Here is a 16,202-nt window from a genome sequence, read left to right as displayed (position 1 = left end):
TACACACTCTATACTATTACGATACATTTTATCGAGATAGTATTTTTATTTATTTTTTTATTTATTTCGTAAATTAATCGAAGCATCTTTGATAGATAAACAAAAATTAATCGAGGAATTGTACCTAGGTAAAAAGAAATTAACTGAGGAATTCCTAACAGGTAAAAAAAAAAAATGAAAGAATGCAAAGTGTTAAATATGGAAAACTGTCGCGACGATCAGTGTCGAATCAGCTTCGACCCGAAACCGAACACGTATCCGGGGCGAAATCCTAATGCACGCGAGCTTCGAACGCGAGATTACGCAACAAACGGAGCTTCATTGGTCAGATGGCGAGGGATGACGAAGCGAGGGGGTGAGTAATCGATCAGGGCCGCAGCACTCGATATCATGTTCAAGCCCTGTGTTTCGATTTCCAGCGGCCCGTGAGCCACGGGGAGGTGTGAGGGTGTTCGATCGGGACAACGGTATCGTTCGACGATAACCATAAACGCGGAGCCGGCCGCGTTTATCGGATTTCGAGGTTGGTGGTACTGAAAAGAGAGAGCCCGATCGAGGGTGGAAAGTGCGACCGAGAGAAAGGGGTCCTGCGAACCTCCGTGACCGTATGACAGCCTGCTACGTCAGCCAGCCTCTTTTCCGATAATTTGCCACTCATTAACATAAACGAGTGGCCAGACTGGTGGGGGAAGAAGTTTTGGATTTTACGCGCTCGCAGGGGTGGCCCGGCGTATCTGGCTCCTTTCGATGGCTGCGGCCCTGCTCGCGATTTGCTCTTATTTTCCGATACCACCGACCATCCGCCTCTTTTTACTCCTACTTCGTCCCCCACCGCCACCGCCCCCGTCGTCTGCGTCCGAGTCGTTCGTGCGGGCACATTTGGAGACTTTTTCACCGTGTTTTCTGATAATCTTTTTAACAATATTGCGGGAGTTATTTATAAAAGTTGTTTTCAATTATCCTATGTACGTCTCTATTTCGAGATAATCTTTTTAATAATATTGTGAGAGTTATTTATAAAAGTTATCTTCGATACCCCGATGCACATCTCTATTTTCAGATAATCTTTTTAATAATATTTTTAATAATACATATATACATCTCCCCCAAATCTCCCCCATCTCCCAATTAATTGAAAAAAATTAATCGTAAATGTGTGAAAATTAGTGGAAATTTTGTAATTGTAATGTAATTGCAAAAAAATGTAATTTTTATGTAAATTTTATTTATTTACAGTTTCTCTACAATCTGTTCGATTATCAATCGTTTCATTAGTTCGATTTTATCATGAAGCATCTTAAGAAATTTACGAGAGTACAGTTAATTACACTGTCGTACAAAGATGGAAATCGTAGGTGTTAAAAAAGTGCATGTTAGAAATAAAATAATGCGATCGAAGAATGTATCACAATATTGACACAATTTCGCCGACAGGAAACCTGTTTTGACGTTGCAGCATCTGGCCTAAAAGATTCGTATGCAAAAATAGACAAAGCTATTTCTGCTAGATAATCGTTTTGAATAGTCTGTCTGGCATTTTGAATCGCGGACGGTTGAATTTCTTACGATGACTAGCAAGAAATAATACTGAATCAAAATTTCTCTAATAAAACATAATCCAAGAACCTGATTCACATCTATGCATTATCGAATGACAAAATTTAAATATAAATTCTTTCGTTTGTCCAACAATAACAATCGTATGATACATTAATAATACGTTTAACCGATTAACAATAATAGCCAAGTTCCGTTATTAATTTTAAATTTCAATTCCTACAATCAATAATACACTCTTTTCGATCTTATACAATTCCTTTCATTCATAATTTGTAATTATTTCCAATGTATTTTAAAAATTTTAGACGTTGACAAGTGACCAGACTGTCCACGACTTATGTCAGTGACTTGTGACAGTGACTTGTGACAGATATTGACTTGGTTCAGTCACCAGCAACGAGATATTAAAGTTACGGTATTCAACATCAAAAGAAATTTTGTTTCTATGGTGCACTCGTCAAACTGTAAGTTAAATAATCCGCGTTAAAACGCTCTGCTACACATTAGTAATGAATACAGGTTTATCGTTTCGGACGAATAGTGAAAATAAACGTTTGTGTTAATTTTAAATTCTCTTAGCTCCGAACGCATGCTGAATGTACACATACCGTATGTGAGTTTGTGTCTGTGAAATTTGTGTTTTCAAAGGAATTTCCGGTATGCTCACTGCACATAGATACATAGTTTGTTCGGCTACCTAACAGCTTTGCAGTAAAGCTAATATTATCATCTGGTACAAAGTCTGCCCTGTTAAGAACTATCTGAGCGTAAACAACACCGAACAAACTAACAAATTGTTAACTTTGCAGTTTTGAGCGGTTGTTCTACATAAAATATCATGGAATATGGGAAATAGAGGGAAAATGATTATTCAAACACGAATGTTTGTCTTTTAATATAATTTTTGTAATCTTTTCGATAGTGAATTATACAATTTGAAGTAAAAACAATTTTGAATAAACATCTACAAATATTACTTATCTGCTATTTGTTAACATTCCAATTACCGAGTGTATTTTTTAATATGTTCTACAATGTACATAATAGGACGAACGAAGTTAAATATTTAAAAAATAGTAAGAATTTTGTCCTCCATTACTTCTTCAGATTAATCGTGAAAAGTGTGAAGTCTGACTCGATTGAATACCGAATTCATTTTAATAATCGTGTACACAATAATTTGTTAAGAAATTTGGTCTTTTATTGGTTTTTTGGGATTAAATGCAAAGAGTGCACAAATTTACTTACGACTCGATTGGATATCGAATTTATTTTAACTATAGTGTATTCTACGGTGCATTAAGAAATGTTGTTGTCTGTCGAATTTCTGGGTCTGGTGGTGCGTGTAATAAAAGATGTTTATCGAGATTTACGAGCGTATTGAGCACGAATAAAGACGTAAACCTGCATAGTTAAAGATGTCACGTTCAATACGCGTGGCCTGAACGTAGAATCTGGGTTCGATTGCCCGGTGAACGCACCCAAGAACAAATAGTTGGTCAGGCTGTACTATAAATAACGGAAGTTTGCGAGCACGGTGGCGCTTACCAAAGTTATTCCTGCGGCGCCGTGGCTCGAGCATGCACTTGACTCGACAATGCGTTTCGTGACATAACTTTCGCCACGTGCCTCGATGCATTTAACCCTTGACTGCTGTTCGATGATCGATCGGTAGCCGAGAGTTACCACTTGTTAGTGCCTCCGCCTTCGCGATTCGAATAAAGGTAGCTTTAATAAACGAAACGGGGAGAAAAGCAAATTCTACGAGGGACTAATTTTATCTTCGACCAAGTACCGCGAGCGTGTTATGAAATTCAAGTAAGCAATCTCAGTGAGAGTTACGGAGCCTAAATAATAAATTTCGAAGGAGATTGCTGCACCGAATCTCCAGTAACAAAATTTCGAGTAGAAATATCTTCGGGTGGGCTCTTTCACGATGAAACGCGAATATTGATCTGTATCTTTGACTTACAATTTTGTCGCACAAATCTACGCACACCGATTTAACAAAATATGAAAAATTAAAATATATACGTACATTGCGATTTGACGTAATAGAAAAGTCAAAATAAAGATGCACCTTGTTGTAACATAGTTTACACTTTGAAATGGAATAACAAAATATTTGTATATACAATGATAGGAATAATTTTTCTACATTTTAATATATCCGTGATATTTTAATCTACATATTTCCAATGTCATAGTCTCCTTACGTATTTTATTTAAATATATTAAATATATCAAAATTGACCATGTTTTAGCAGATAGGATCGCTCTTTTTTGGTTGCACCATGATTTTGGTTATTTATTCGTGTAATATTAACAAAAAAAAAAAAAAAATGGTCAAAATCAATTTAATCGTTCACTGTCACTACAATCATTGTTTTTATTTAGAAACGGTTAAGAAAAATAAAACGATGCTTGAATTTTCCCATAGATTTCGATCGATGTTTCGCGCCATAACTTTGTATCTACAGATCGCAAAAGTGGAGTATCTAATTTCAATTCACGCGTCATGGTCATTGGCAGCCGTCAGTGAGCCATAATTGAGGCTGTCTCAAGTGAATTACCCGCTTTGTTCCGACAGCGTGCGTTTTCTAATCTCTTCCTGTTTTTGAAACGGAAACACAACCGATGCGATGGACGTTTCGTGTCTACAGAGGTCTGTTCACCTTGAAATCGCATAGTAAACCTTTTATGCGAATAAGACGATCGCGGAACTCGTGTAAAGGATTCTTTGATGTCTAGAAGAGCAATAAATCGCTATTAAGCGTTTAAATGAGTAATTTTTTGCACTCGTGACGACTTCAACGTTACGTAACACCGTGATTTCCCGGATGAGCGTTGATTTATAGAATACTCAACAGATGTGATTCTAGTTTGGATGTACAGGGTGTCTGTTTTGTTACAATACAGTGGAATGTGTCACGAAAAATCGAAGATGTCGAGATACGTTTTTAAAGGAGTTATTATGTGTTACGAATCATTTCTCCATCCTTTTCTATATAAAACATTCTATATACAATTCTATGTACAAAATTAATTTGGCGTGCGACGAGGAAGAAATATTTTACTTCTTTAATAAAATTAACCAAAAAATAATATTTCCACTGCACTCACAATTTGAGAGAAATTGATAGAAAGTAATACGAAGATTTAGAAGAAGAAACCATGTATATTCTATATAAAATTGAATATTTTAACGTTTTCGATGGTTCAATGAATTAATTTATTTTTCAGAAAGGACCCAATAAAAGATGGACAAAAATCTTAAAATATTTAATACATCGATCTCCTGGTTTGTAAAGTTTTCAAAAAATGCTTACTACTATTGCACTCATAGTGCATTTGCTACTACTATTGCACTCCATTGCACTGTAAGTGCTCTTAATTGACGTACTGTTGATGGAAAATTATGTACCGGGTGAGTGGTAAGTAATGTTTTCTTTAATCGTCCACACTCTGAATAATTCACTATTTCCTGGACACGACCTTCTTTTTGCATGCAACTATTTCCTCGTTTTACAAGGCAAATACGTAGACGATTGTCGAATGTTGATCACAGTGTCTCAAGACTGAATGGCTAGCGATACACTGGTATTGTTTCCGTGTTATTTTTCTCGTCGCTGTTTTCTTTCAGAATCAAATTTCCAAGTCCAAAAACCACATTTATATACTTCATATTTGAAAAAAAAACAGCTTTCTGCGCTCGTTAAATACAAAGGGACGTCCAATATTTAATGTTCAATCTTTAATGTTTTATTAAGATACGGACAAGAGCCTTTAATTCAAAAAGAAATGGCTAAGTTTCAGCTTATCTTATTTATTTTGTTTGTTTTGAATTTATCGATTAAATTATAATCACATCGACACTCATTAAGTAGAAAATTTCCTCGTCGATTCGCGTCATTTTTTGCCATCGTGGTATTTTTTTTAATGTGCGAGAGGAACATGATTCTCTTCCTTGTTAGCTAACAAAGAACGCAGAATAATTGTCACGAAACGTGAAACAATAATTCTTCCGTACTGACTAGAATTCTTTTCATATGAAATCTGTTACCTTCGAGGAGAAAATACTATAGTCATTATAGTCAACTCTTCCTGTTTCTCGTTTAGTATGCGAACACACTCGAAATAACGTTCGAGGCATACAACGATAGTCTGGAAATGACGTTGAATGACGAGCAAAAATAAATTAAAAATAAATTTTGATCGTCGACGGTGTAAATCGAAAGATTCGTGTTTCTTCACTTTGTTGTTTACTCCAGTATTTTCCAACGTATCTGTTTATTTTGCTCGATTCATTCTAGACGGAAACCTACGAGGAATGTTAAACATTCCACGTCTAAAAATGTTTTGTTATATTTAGAAAGATGTTCCGTCATTTGGATCCCGTGTCCCGCCAAGATTGTTCGTTACAGTTTGCAATAGAACTGTTATACAAACTGTTCTGCGTACGTTATACATTTCATCGCCGCGTCAAAAGAAATAAATTCAACGAGGTGCATTAACAGCGAGGTAAATCATGCGATAAAATAATCACAGTTGGCGACTTTGAATTCGGCTTTACAATAAATTTTACCTTCCTCGTGATGCGAACATAGAGAATTTCATTGGCGAAACTAGCTGAATCATTCCGACTTGTTTCGGCCGCTTATCTTATCGTGATACGTGAAATTAAACGAAGATGTAACTGATAAACGATTTGTGCTCTTTAAAATTCTCTAAAATTTCGATTCTTTAACATCCAATGGACTTGTGTATTGTAATTTTATTAACGTCTACTCGAGATTTTACATCGAACTTTCTCTAATTATAATTCCATCGTGAAAAAATTTAATTGCAAAAAATTTCTTGGGTTGAACTTATTTGAAAATATTTCAGGATCTACAATAGTTATTCGAAGAATACTGCGTCATATACAGTTGCAATCATTTGAGTGCATTAATTGGCAAAGTACAGTTGGTCTTTTTTGATTCAAACTCTGTATGATGTTGTGAATTTCGATGACTCAAATTTGTCTTCTATCTATTATGCTCATTTTTACTCCAAGATCTTTAAGAATGTTTAACTCGATTTAAACTTTCCACGATTGAAAACCTAGGTCAACGAATCTTGAGTAACGTTTTCAAACATTGTCTCGAAGCTATCTCCGAATTATTATCGTCGATACTATTTCAAAATCTTGAACAACTCTTCGAGAAGATTTAAAGTAGTACTTTTCAAGGAACGATTTAAGCGATAAATATGTTTCAAAGAATTTTGGCCTTGTTTTCCGAAAACTGTGAAACATCGAATGATTTCTAAAAACAATTAGTCGATGTTACGGTAGTTGGCGTTCCAGGAAATCGGTTTCAGTGAACTCGAAAGGAAACTTTTGTATCACTCGTTTAAAGAAAATTCAGGGCGAGGAAATAAATTTACGTCTTTTTTTTTTATTGTTAATAGGTATACCGGAAGCTGTTATACTTTCAGGACGATTTAAATCTGGTGACTAGTTCACGTGTATGAAATAAATTTAGTTTCTGAAATTTTATACATTCCATTTATTAAATACCAACTTACCGAGTCGTGAATCAACGAAGTATCACACTTATCGGCAACCGAATCGACTAATTCCTGACAGAATTAAACACGCAGATAAAGTTACTCTATAATTATTAAAGTACGTTTGAAACGTTTTTTTACTCGATATAATATTATAGAAAATTCTCTGGAAAATATCTCAGATTCTTTTTTCGACAATTCACGTTATTCTGGGCTCTAGAAAATACTATTTCGAATCATTAGTTTTGAAATTTTTAGTTTCTAAAAATGAAACTGATACGGTGTGTAAATTAGAAGTTATATATCGTTCACAAATAAAGAACGTGTCAGTTGGTGAGTTAAAGTATACTAATGGTTTCATCGGCAGACCAATAAACGTTGTTCTTTGAAATTTATGCAACGATATCGTACGATTGAGCATTTGATAATTTATGTACAATTTATTTCGATGGTTCGCTTATTGAAAATGTCTTCAAGGCTCGCTGCGAGAAGAAGTGTAGAAGCTAGAAAAATTCATCAAACATATTTATAGACTTTCTTCTTTTCTTCGTCTCTCTTCGACGAGATTTTCGAGGAAACGTTTTTCGAACTTTCCCGAGAACACGCGTGACTCTGCGTGTAAATATAAATCGTCCTGATGGGTCTTTCTCGGATTTTTGAAAAATCTGCCTCCGCGAAATTCTTTCTCGCGTTCGAGGTTCTCGAATTAGAACTGACGTGTCACGCCTTATGGGAACCCCTGGGGCTATCGATACGAATCGACAGTTATAAACAATCGACGGGAAGATTATCTTAATAAGCGATGCTCTAATACATTCTGAGAATAAAAACAATTCCTCGTACATTTTTCAAGATACCTACGTTAGACAATGGATTATTCTTGTAACGTAATTGTTCGTTCAAATTGATCTTAGAATGCATTCGACACACCTGGACACTCCTGGACATACAGGGTGTCTTATTTTATCGCGATAAGGTGGAATATCTCACGAAGAATGGAAGCTATAAGAAACATATATGAAAATATTATTCGAATATTATACGATACAAATAATTCCTTCATCCCCTTCCATGACAAATAACATTCGTGAGAACATTTCTTTTTATATCATTTAAGAAAATTGTAATTCGTTTTATTCAAGAATTTATTCTTTAGAATGGTGTATTGAATAAAAAGGAATGTATTCTAATTCGTCGAAAAGTATCGTAATTACGATCAGCAGAGATGGAAATAATTTTTATTATACTCATGTATTTATGAATTGTTCTTGCATTACTAGAATGGAACATCGATTTTATGAATCGAAATGCACGGTATCGATCTTCGTTAAATGGAAAATAATTAGACGTGGAATCGTCGCTTGTTTCCATGTTCTTGTTGTCAGAGTTAACTTTTTAGCTTTTGCAGCTTGTCTTAAGCTTGGTTACGTTTAATTATAAAGGTAAGAGTGTGGAAGCACGCGGGATTATAATGGTCCTAGCGTTCGCGTAATATTTCATTAAAATGAGTGGCCTGTAATAAACCAGAATGGTCTGGGTGCTACGTGGTGCACGTGCTTCGTGCAACGGGCCAATTATTAAATAGAACGGGAATCATCTTTAAATAACAACATTCAGTCTCGTGACACGTTCGTCTTCTTGTTTCATCTTTCTAATTAATGTGTCTGACTACTAATTGACTATGGTTTTGACAACTTAGTAACTAATTCCTCTTGAGTTCAGAACGTATTTAAATACGCATCAAAAGTTTGAATACGAAGAGATATTGTGGTTCCAGTTCGTAGAAAAAATTTTTAAAGAATGAAAGAAGAAACATTGGCATAAATATCGATTATCAAAATTAAAATTTAATAATCTTTTAGTTGCTTTAAATATTTTTTGAAGTATCCTCGGTGAATAAAATTATCTAAAATTATTTAACAAATATTACAGAACCGTTACATATTCTCAATATTTCTAAGACAATGTTAATAATTTTTCTCCTACGATGTACCCAATCTCTTTTCAATTTTTCGATAATTTTCAAACACTTTTGTATCGTAGAAGTTGATTAAAAAAATGTTGCTCCAAAATTGAAAATGTTACGAATATATTTAGAATATAATCGACTAAAAAATTGCTAAGGGTATCGACATCAATTAATTACACATATTCTGTATTTATGGAAGTAGCAATTTTGTTTCTTCGTATCTTATTAAATGGGAGACACAAAAAATTGACTTCTTTAATTGTATTTTTTCAAAGTGTGATATTTCGAGTACCTGTCACCAAAAGTTTATACTTAAATTCGACGAAATGACGAAGTCATAATTCAAACATATTCTAACGAGTAAATATAATTTCTTCAATTTTAAATGCAACTCTCGAGAAAGAACTATACATCGAGGGGTTAACATTCTCGTTTGAAATGGTCATCCCCAACTGGCTGGAATTGGGCAGGTCGATGACTCAAAGAGATAAATCACATCTGTCTTTTACAGTTACGTATGTTCTGCAGACTCGAAAGTGGCTAAACAACAATTTAGACGGAACTAAATGAAGCGATCATAACAGATTATCCGAGCAAGGTCAAAGGTAGCGGGGGGAATGCCTGGGACCTTCTATGACGGTCAGAGAGGATGTAACATTGAACTTAACTGGCTAATAACCTCCGGCCATATGCAATCTATAGACAAACTTCAAATGTTTCGCATCGAACCGTGGCATGAAGTTTCGAATTATCCGCGAATTAATCAAAAATCGTTTACACGACTATTAAACATTTCGAAAGATTCCATCGACCTTTATTAGAGTCTATTTGCGAGAGGTTATGTGCGCCCTACTTTAATCTATCTCATTCGTTATCGAACATTATTTTTAAATATATTTAGGAGAATTAAGATTGGTGATTATATACAAAATGAATGTACAAGTACCTTCTAACGTTTCTTCGAACATTACTTTTAAATGTATCTAGGAAAATTATATTTGGTGATCAATAGTTTCTTAGAGCTTGGTTAATAATATTTCAGATTTAATACACTACGAGTGATTTTCGAAATAGGTAATATATTTTAAAAGTCCGAAATTGTTAATGGGTTATTAATTCGTAAAATAAATTTCCTTGCGCGTAATAATTTAATTTTCTAATAATTGCTCATTATCCTCGTCGTGCAATGATCGACTGGATCGACTGCAACGAATATCATTGTGTTGTTCGTTTAAATCGTTCTCTTTATAAATATTAAATTATTCAATTAACACGGAAAACTTCCACGTGCAGTTCTGCGCGGCAAATTACTCGAACCCTTCGACACTTCGCGCGCAAAACGTTTCTGTAGTTAAACACTTGTCGCGTTTTCCTCGTTATTAAAAAATGACGCGACCTGCGGTTGCACTAAGTGTGACGGATGACGAGGGGCGAATTTATGCGATTATGATTTGCGCGCGACATTTGCAAAAGCGACAGACACGATGCTATTGAACGCGTTGAAAGAGAATTTGACAAATTGTCAAACGTGAATTGTTTTTGCAAACGACGGACCACGAGAGTTATCCATACACTAGAGTTATCCAACTAGAGTTGTCCATACTTACGATAACCATAATCACTGGCTTCAGTATTCGAAAATCATCGTGCAAAACCTCATCGATGAAACCGGTCAACACGATCATCAAATATTTCTTTTTCGTTTGTAAATGATCAAAAGTATCAATTATGGTCGTGCAAATAATTATTTATTATTATTCATCGACATTATTTTAGTAACGTTAAGATATATATCTTCTGGGTTTTGTCCGTGACGTTATATCCTATGTATTTGTTTCAGATTAATCGTCAAAAATTTATCTTAACATGTGTTTTTAAAATCGAAGACGTTTACGAGATAAAAATAGTATCAAGAATCGTTCAAGCATTTTTTTAATCGCAATTTTTGTCTCAAACTGAGTCACGTTACGTTTGAACTGCGTAAACATAAATACTAGATTGAATAATTCCATTGTTAGAATACAGTATAGGAACCGTAGCTTGAAAGCGGGGTAGGTAGCGATTTTTGTCTCAAACTGAGTCATTTTAGTTCTTTGAATTGCGTAAACATAAATAATAGATTGAATAATTCCACTGTTACAATACAGTATAGGAACCGTAGCTTGAAAGCGGGGTAGGTAGCGATTTTTGTCTCAAACTGAGTCACGTTAGTTTTTAGCGCTGCGTAGATGTAAATAATGGAGAAGATAATTTCGCCGCTAGAATATAGTGCTGAAATGATGGTTTGAAAGTGATAGATGTATCCTTATCCGAGGAAACTCGAGTATAGTTCGCGACAAGTAGGGTGCGTTATCGGAATTAACTCGGATACGGGAGCGAACGTGTCAAGTTCCAGTTACCGCGATTCAACGTCAATATTTGACGGCGGAATTACATTTATTCAATCGACTTGGATCTTAGGCCAGGTTTGCTGACATTTATTACAGTCGACGATTGTCGTTCGATAACGCGCACGTGGCTCTCGATCCTCACGCGTTCTCGGCTTCCCTATCGTTTGCACGCGCAATTGGTTGGTAAAATTTACTCGCAACCGTAGAGAGATTTACGCGATTGTGCTAATCACTCCATTTTTACGATACTTATTTTCGAGAACGATAGTATTTCTTGGTCGTCCATATCGCACAAATTTTATTTCTTAAAGAACGAAATTATTTTTTTGTTACTTATATCGCACGAATTTTATTTTTTAAAGAACGAAATAATTTTTTTGTTATTTATATCGCACGAATTTTATTTTACCTTTCGAGAACGAAATTATTTTGTTGTTGTTCATATTGCACGAATTTTATTTTACCTTTCAAGAACGACATTATTTTGTTGTTCTTCATATTGCATAAATTTTATTTTACCTTTCAAGAACGACATTATTTTGTTGTTGTTCATATTGCACAAATTTTATTTTACCTTTCAAGAACGACATTATTTTTTTGTTGTTCATATTGCATGAATTTTATTTTACACTTTGAAGTAAAAACGAATCAAAATTTTGTTTATCGTGGATGATAGATACGATCTCGAGAGACCTTGAATATGATATATATTTAATTTTTTCTATGTTTTCTTTTTATGTGAATTTTCAAGATTATATACTGTTTCTCCATGTGTAATTCTAAAATCAAGTACTTACTAACTGATAGGGAAAACAAAATTATGCATAATAGCGATGATCCACTTTGAATATTCATGAGTTAATTAATGTTCTACCTAAACAACAAGTGATCCGCAGAGGTATTAATATCGAGTTTCGAGTATCGATATCTGGTATTAGAATATATCGAGTTCCAAGTATCGATACTTGATATTAGATAATATATCGAGCTTCCAATATCGATATCATTATATCGATATATAAAATTCTTTACGATATCTACATCAAATATTTCGTATTGTCCACATAACAATATCGATATTTACTGTATACTTTGTTGTATTCAATAAAGTATTATCTCCTTTGTCGAAAATTGTTACGATATATCGTATTAAGCGTTTTAGTGCAGCATTATTATACGTCACAGCTATTTTGATCCCCAATCACCAAATTAACCAAAAGCACATTAACTTTTATCGCTTTTCCGCAGAATGGGGGCGTACTGGTTATAATTAAAATTTTACACGCGTTCGTTAAACGATGGCTAAAAGCTGTAACACGTTTAAAACCTAGTTAATGGAAGACACGTTTCCCCGGTCTTTTTAATCGCGCCTAGAAATGTTATAAATTAAGAAAATCTTGAAAAACGCGTTCTTATCGTTGTTTCGTCAATGAAACGCGTCTTAACCCGATTTCGTGTACGAACGAAGTGCATTTAATTCATCACGGTCCTCGTTTGGTATGGTTTATCAACAGACAAGAAGTTTTTCATTCAGGAGTCTTTCAACATTTTTAACATTTATCAAATTTGTCAATGCATCTCAACTAGGCTGAAAATACATCTTTTCTCGAACACGTCTTACATTTGAACGAGCGATACCGTTTTTCGTTTACCTTTACTCTTTCTGCGTTTTGCAATCTCGTTCAAAGTTCACTTTTTTTTTTTTTTTAAAGGACTACAAAACACCGTGTAATCGTTTTGACTTTATATAGGACGTTGCTGTATTGTAAACTCGTCGTTACCTTTGTGGTACCGTTTTTGTGGTACTACAATCGACACAGGACTTTCTTTCCGGCGAGAATTCAAATTTTGTAATCGTTACCTCGCTTAAAGATCGCCTTATATACCGAATACGTTTTCATTTGCATGAAAATCTTTCGACGTCTGTCCACGGCATTGTTAATGTTACCATTGAATATACATCTATATACACTTTGTTTTCGAGTTGGGGACGAAAGAAATTTTGAATAAATTTTTCGGCAATATTTACCAAACATTTCGCAATATTCATCTTCAAAGAACCGATATTACTGCAGCAAATAACAAATGACAAATTTAGAACACACAATTTTTTTATTCAAATGACTTGTATTTACAGTTCTGCAAAATTTTTACGAACATTCCAAACTCTCGAGTATAACCCTCCTATAACACGGTTAATTTCTTCCGTATTAAATGGAAACCGTGTTAAACGAAACCAGGACAGTGTGATGGAAACATTCGTGCTATATGAAGGTGGTCCAAGTTTATGAAGCAATAATATATGGAAACGTGTTGTGGGAGAATTGTTGCAATTTTTGCAATAATGTTACATCGGAATCGTGTTTTCAAATGAAGTGCCATTATTAGACGTTCGAGTGTGTTAGTATCTCTACCCAACGTTGATTTATTCAATTAGCGCGCCACTCATTGGCAACTGAGAGTTACACGTGCTTCGTAAATCGACAAACTATCTATCTATCGATCGATGTGTTGAAATTGTCTTCTTGGAAGAGACTGATCCACGAAAGGCCCGAATCTGACCTTCGTTTCGAAACTTAACCTTCAGTCGAAAGATTCGAACCAAAACAAAATCGTAGACTTACCAAACAATGTTACTCAAAAGTTATTTTCCTGAAAGGTACTTAATCCGACAAGTTTGAAATCTAACCTTACTTTCGAAAGCTCTTTTACGTAACCCTAAGAAAACAAATCCCAAGTCGCTCCAAATTCCAACTTACCCTACCCCAAGTTGCTCTAAATTGCAATTTATCCTCGTGGATTTACCAAAAGATAAGTCTCTTAAAAATGGCCACACCTAAAAGGGACTGACTCAGAAATGGTACAAATCTAACCGTAGTTTCGGAACCTCTTTCGTACAACTCTAAGAAAACGAATCCCAAGTTGCTCCAGATTGCAGCTTACCTCCAAAAATTATGGATTTATCGAATAATGAGTTACCTAAAATCCTATCTTCCTCGAAAGTAAGTAATCCTGAAGTACTCCAAATCATCGTTTCAAAACCTCCCCTTTACACAATTCGAGTGACTTCATTACCCAAAGTATCCCTGAAAAAATCATAGACTCACCGAACGCGCATACCGAGACCAGGATCCAGCGTATCGATTCCTTCTTCATCGTGTAGATCGTCTCCCGAATGCGCACAGTTCAGATTCAGGGGGGAGGGGGGTTGAGGACAGGGTTTCGATGAAAACTGAATGTCGTAGGGGAACGCGCGATCGAAAATAAAAATCGCTCGCGTACACGTTTATACAGGTTCCGTTTTCGATTTGCGTCTCGCGTGTACGTTTCTCTCACCTATATTTAGGCGGGACTACAATAATAGCACCGATCACGTTGAGGAAGGGAGGAACTGGAGAACGGAGCGGAGGAGAGTAGCGAACGCGACCGTTTTCCAGCAGCAAGAATCGAATCACTGACAGCCCGCGGACCAATCGCCAACGGGTATCCCTTCCTCTTCCGGTAGCGAATCGAGTCTTCGCGGACGTTCCTTCCCGCTTGTTAGACTTTTGCACCTTTTATGGCAACCGTATTCGCGAATCCCCTCTATCGATCGACTCGAGCCTCGGTTATTGTTCCTTCGATAGTCGGTTCCTGGATCAAACAGATCGTTCTTCATCAGCGCGAGCACCGGATCCCCCAAGAAGGTGGAATTGGGATTTTGGCGGGACAATGGCGTCCTAGGTTGAAAGGAACGATTTCCATGGGATCCTCGAACGGTGGTATAATCGCTGATACGACAAACTATGTCAAACTCTTCCAATCGCGCAACAAGGATTTCGAACACTACACTGTCGAACACTACGTTCGTTACACTGAGAAGATCGACGACACTGTCACTGATCTTGGTTGGTGATATCAATCCTGAGATTCTACGAAAGTGGTACTGGATGTCCTGGTCCTGACACCCAGGTCCTGGTCCTGTGTCAGAGCGATCGAAACCACTGTCACTCGGTGATCTCAACCGTGATGGTACACTGGAGGTTTTCACCGATGAAGAACGGACGAGACGATCGGTGACAGGACACTGCGCTACTGACGGTTTCGAGTGCTCCAGGAGGCTTGGACGAGGACCGAGCCAGACATATCCGCGCGACGGAGTTTGTCTGGAGCGCTGTTTGAACGACGGGGAAACGAAAGGCAAGAGGGCGACTGGTTCGGTCTCCGATTCTCTGTCTCGCTCCCGGTCGTCTCCTCGTCCGCCTCCGCCTCTTGCTCTTCCTCCGCCGCCACCTACTCCGCTGACATCGACGGTGTCGTCGTCGACGAATACACTTCCCCTTCTACGACCTCCGCGCGACGACGAGGATCCACGATATTTTCGTACCCTCGTTAGAGAACCGACGATAGAGGTTCGCGAGACAGACTAGAGACTTACCTGTGACACTGCTGGAGGATGCTAACCCCCTCTTCCAAGGACCAACGACGATCCTGATGAGAGTCACGGGGTTCTTGTGCCAGGTGTTGAAGATCAGGGTGATCGAGATGCTTTGAAAGTTTGATCAAGTTTGAAATCTTCTATATAGCGATATTTCTGACAATTTTGACCAATTTTGAAACCCTAATAGAGGATTGATATACGGGATACGGGAGGCAAAGAAGAAACATTTTAGTGTTCTGTTATTTCCTACATTTCGTATCACTCTTCCATTTTGCACATTTTGTTAGATACTGTCGTGAAGTGTGAATTATAT

The 16,202-nt window shown here is 36.3% G+C and overlaps 1 protein-coding gene across 1 annotated transcript in view; it reads right to left on the bottom strand.

The window, feature by feature from the left end:
* Positions 1–15,619, bottom strand: part of LOC143150256 (xaa-Pro aminopeptidase 1) — a 50,117-nt gene extending 34,498 nt beyond the window's left edge. The window contains exon 1 of the mRNA XM_076318403.1: positions 14,577–15,619. Coding sequence (XP_076174518.1) covers positions 14,577–14,625 — 49 coding nt within the window. The 5' untranslated portion in view covers positions 14,626–15,619. The remainder of the gene's footprint in view (positions 1–14,576) is intronic.
* Positions 15,620–16,202: the final 583 nt, after the last annotated feature.

Source organism: Ptiloglossa arizonensis, chromosome 8, assembly GCF_051014685.1.
Source record: "Ptiloglossa arizonensis isolate GNS036 chromosome 8, iyPtiAriz1_principal, whole genome shotgun sequence".
In the NCBI taxonomy this organism is placed as follows: Eukaryota; Metazoa; Arthropoda; class Insecta; order Hymenoptera; family Colletidae; genus Ptiloglossa; species Ptiloglossa arizonensis.
This window is presented reverse-complemented; position numbering and strand designations above follow the sequence as displayed.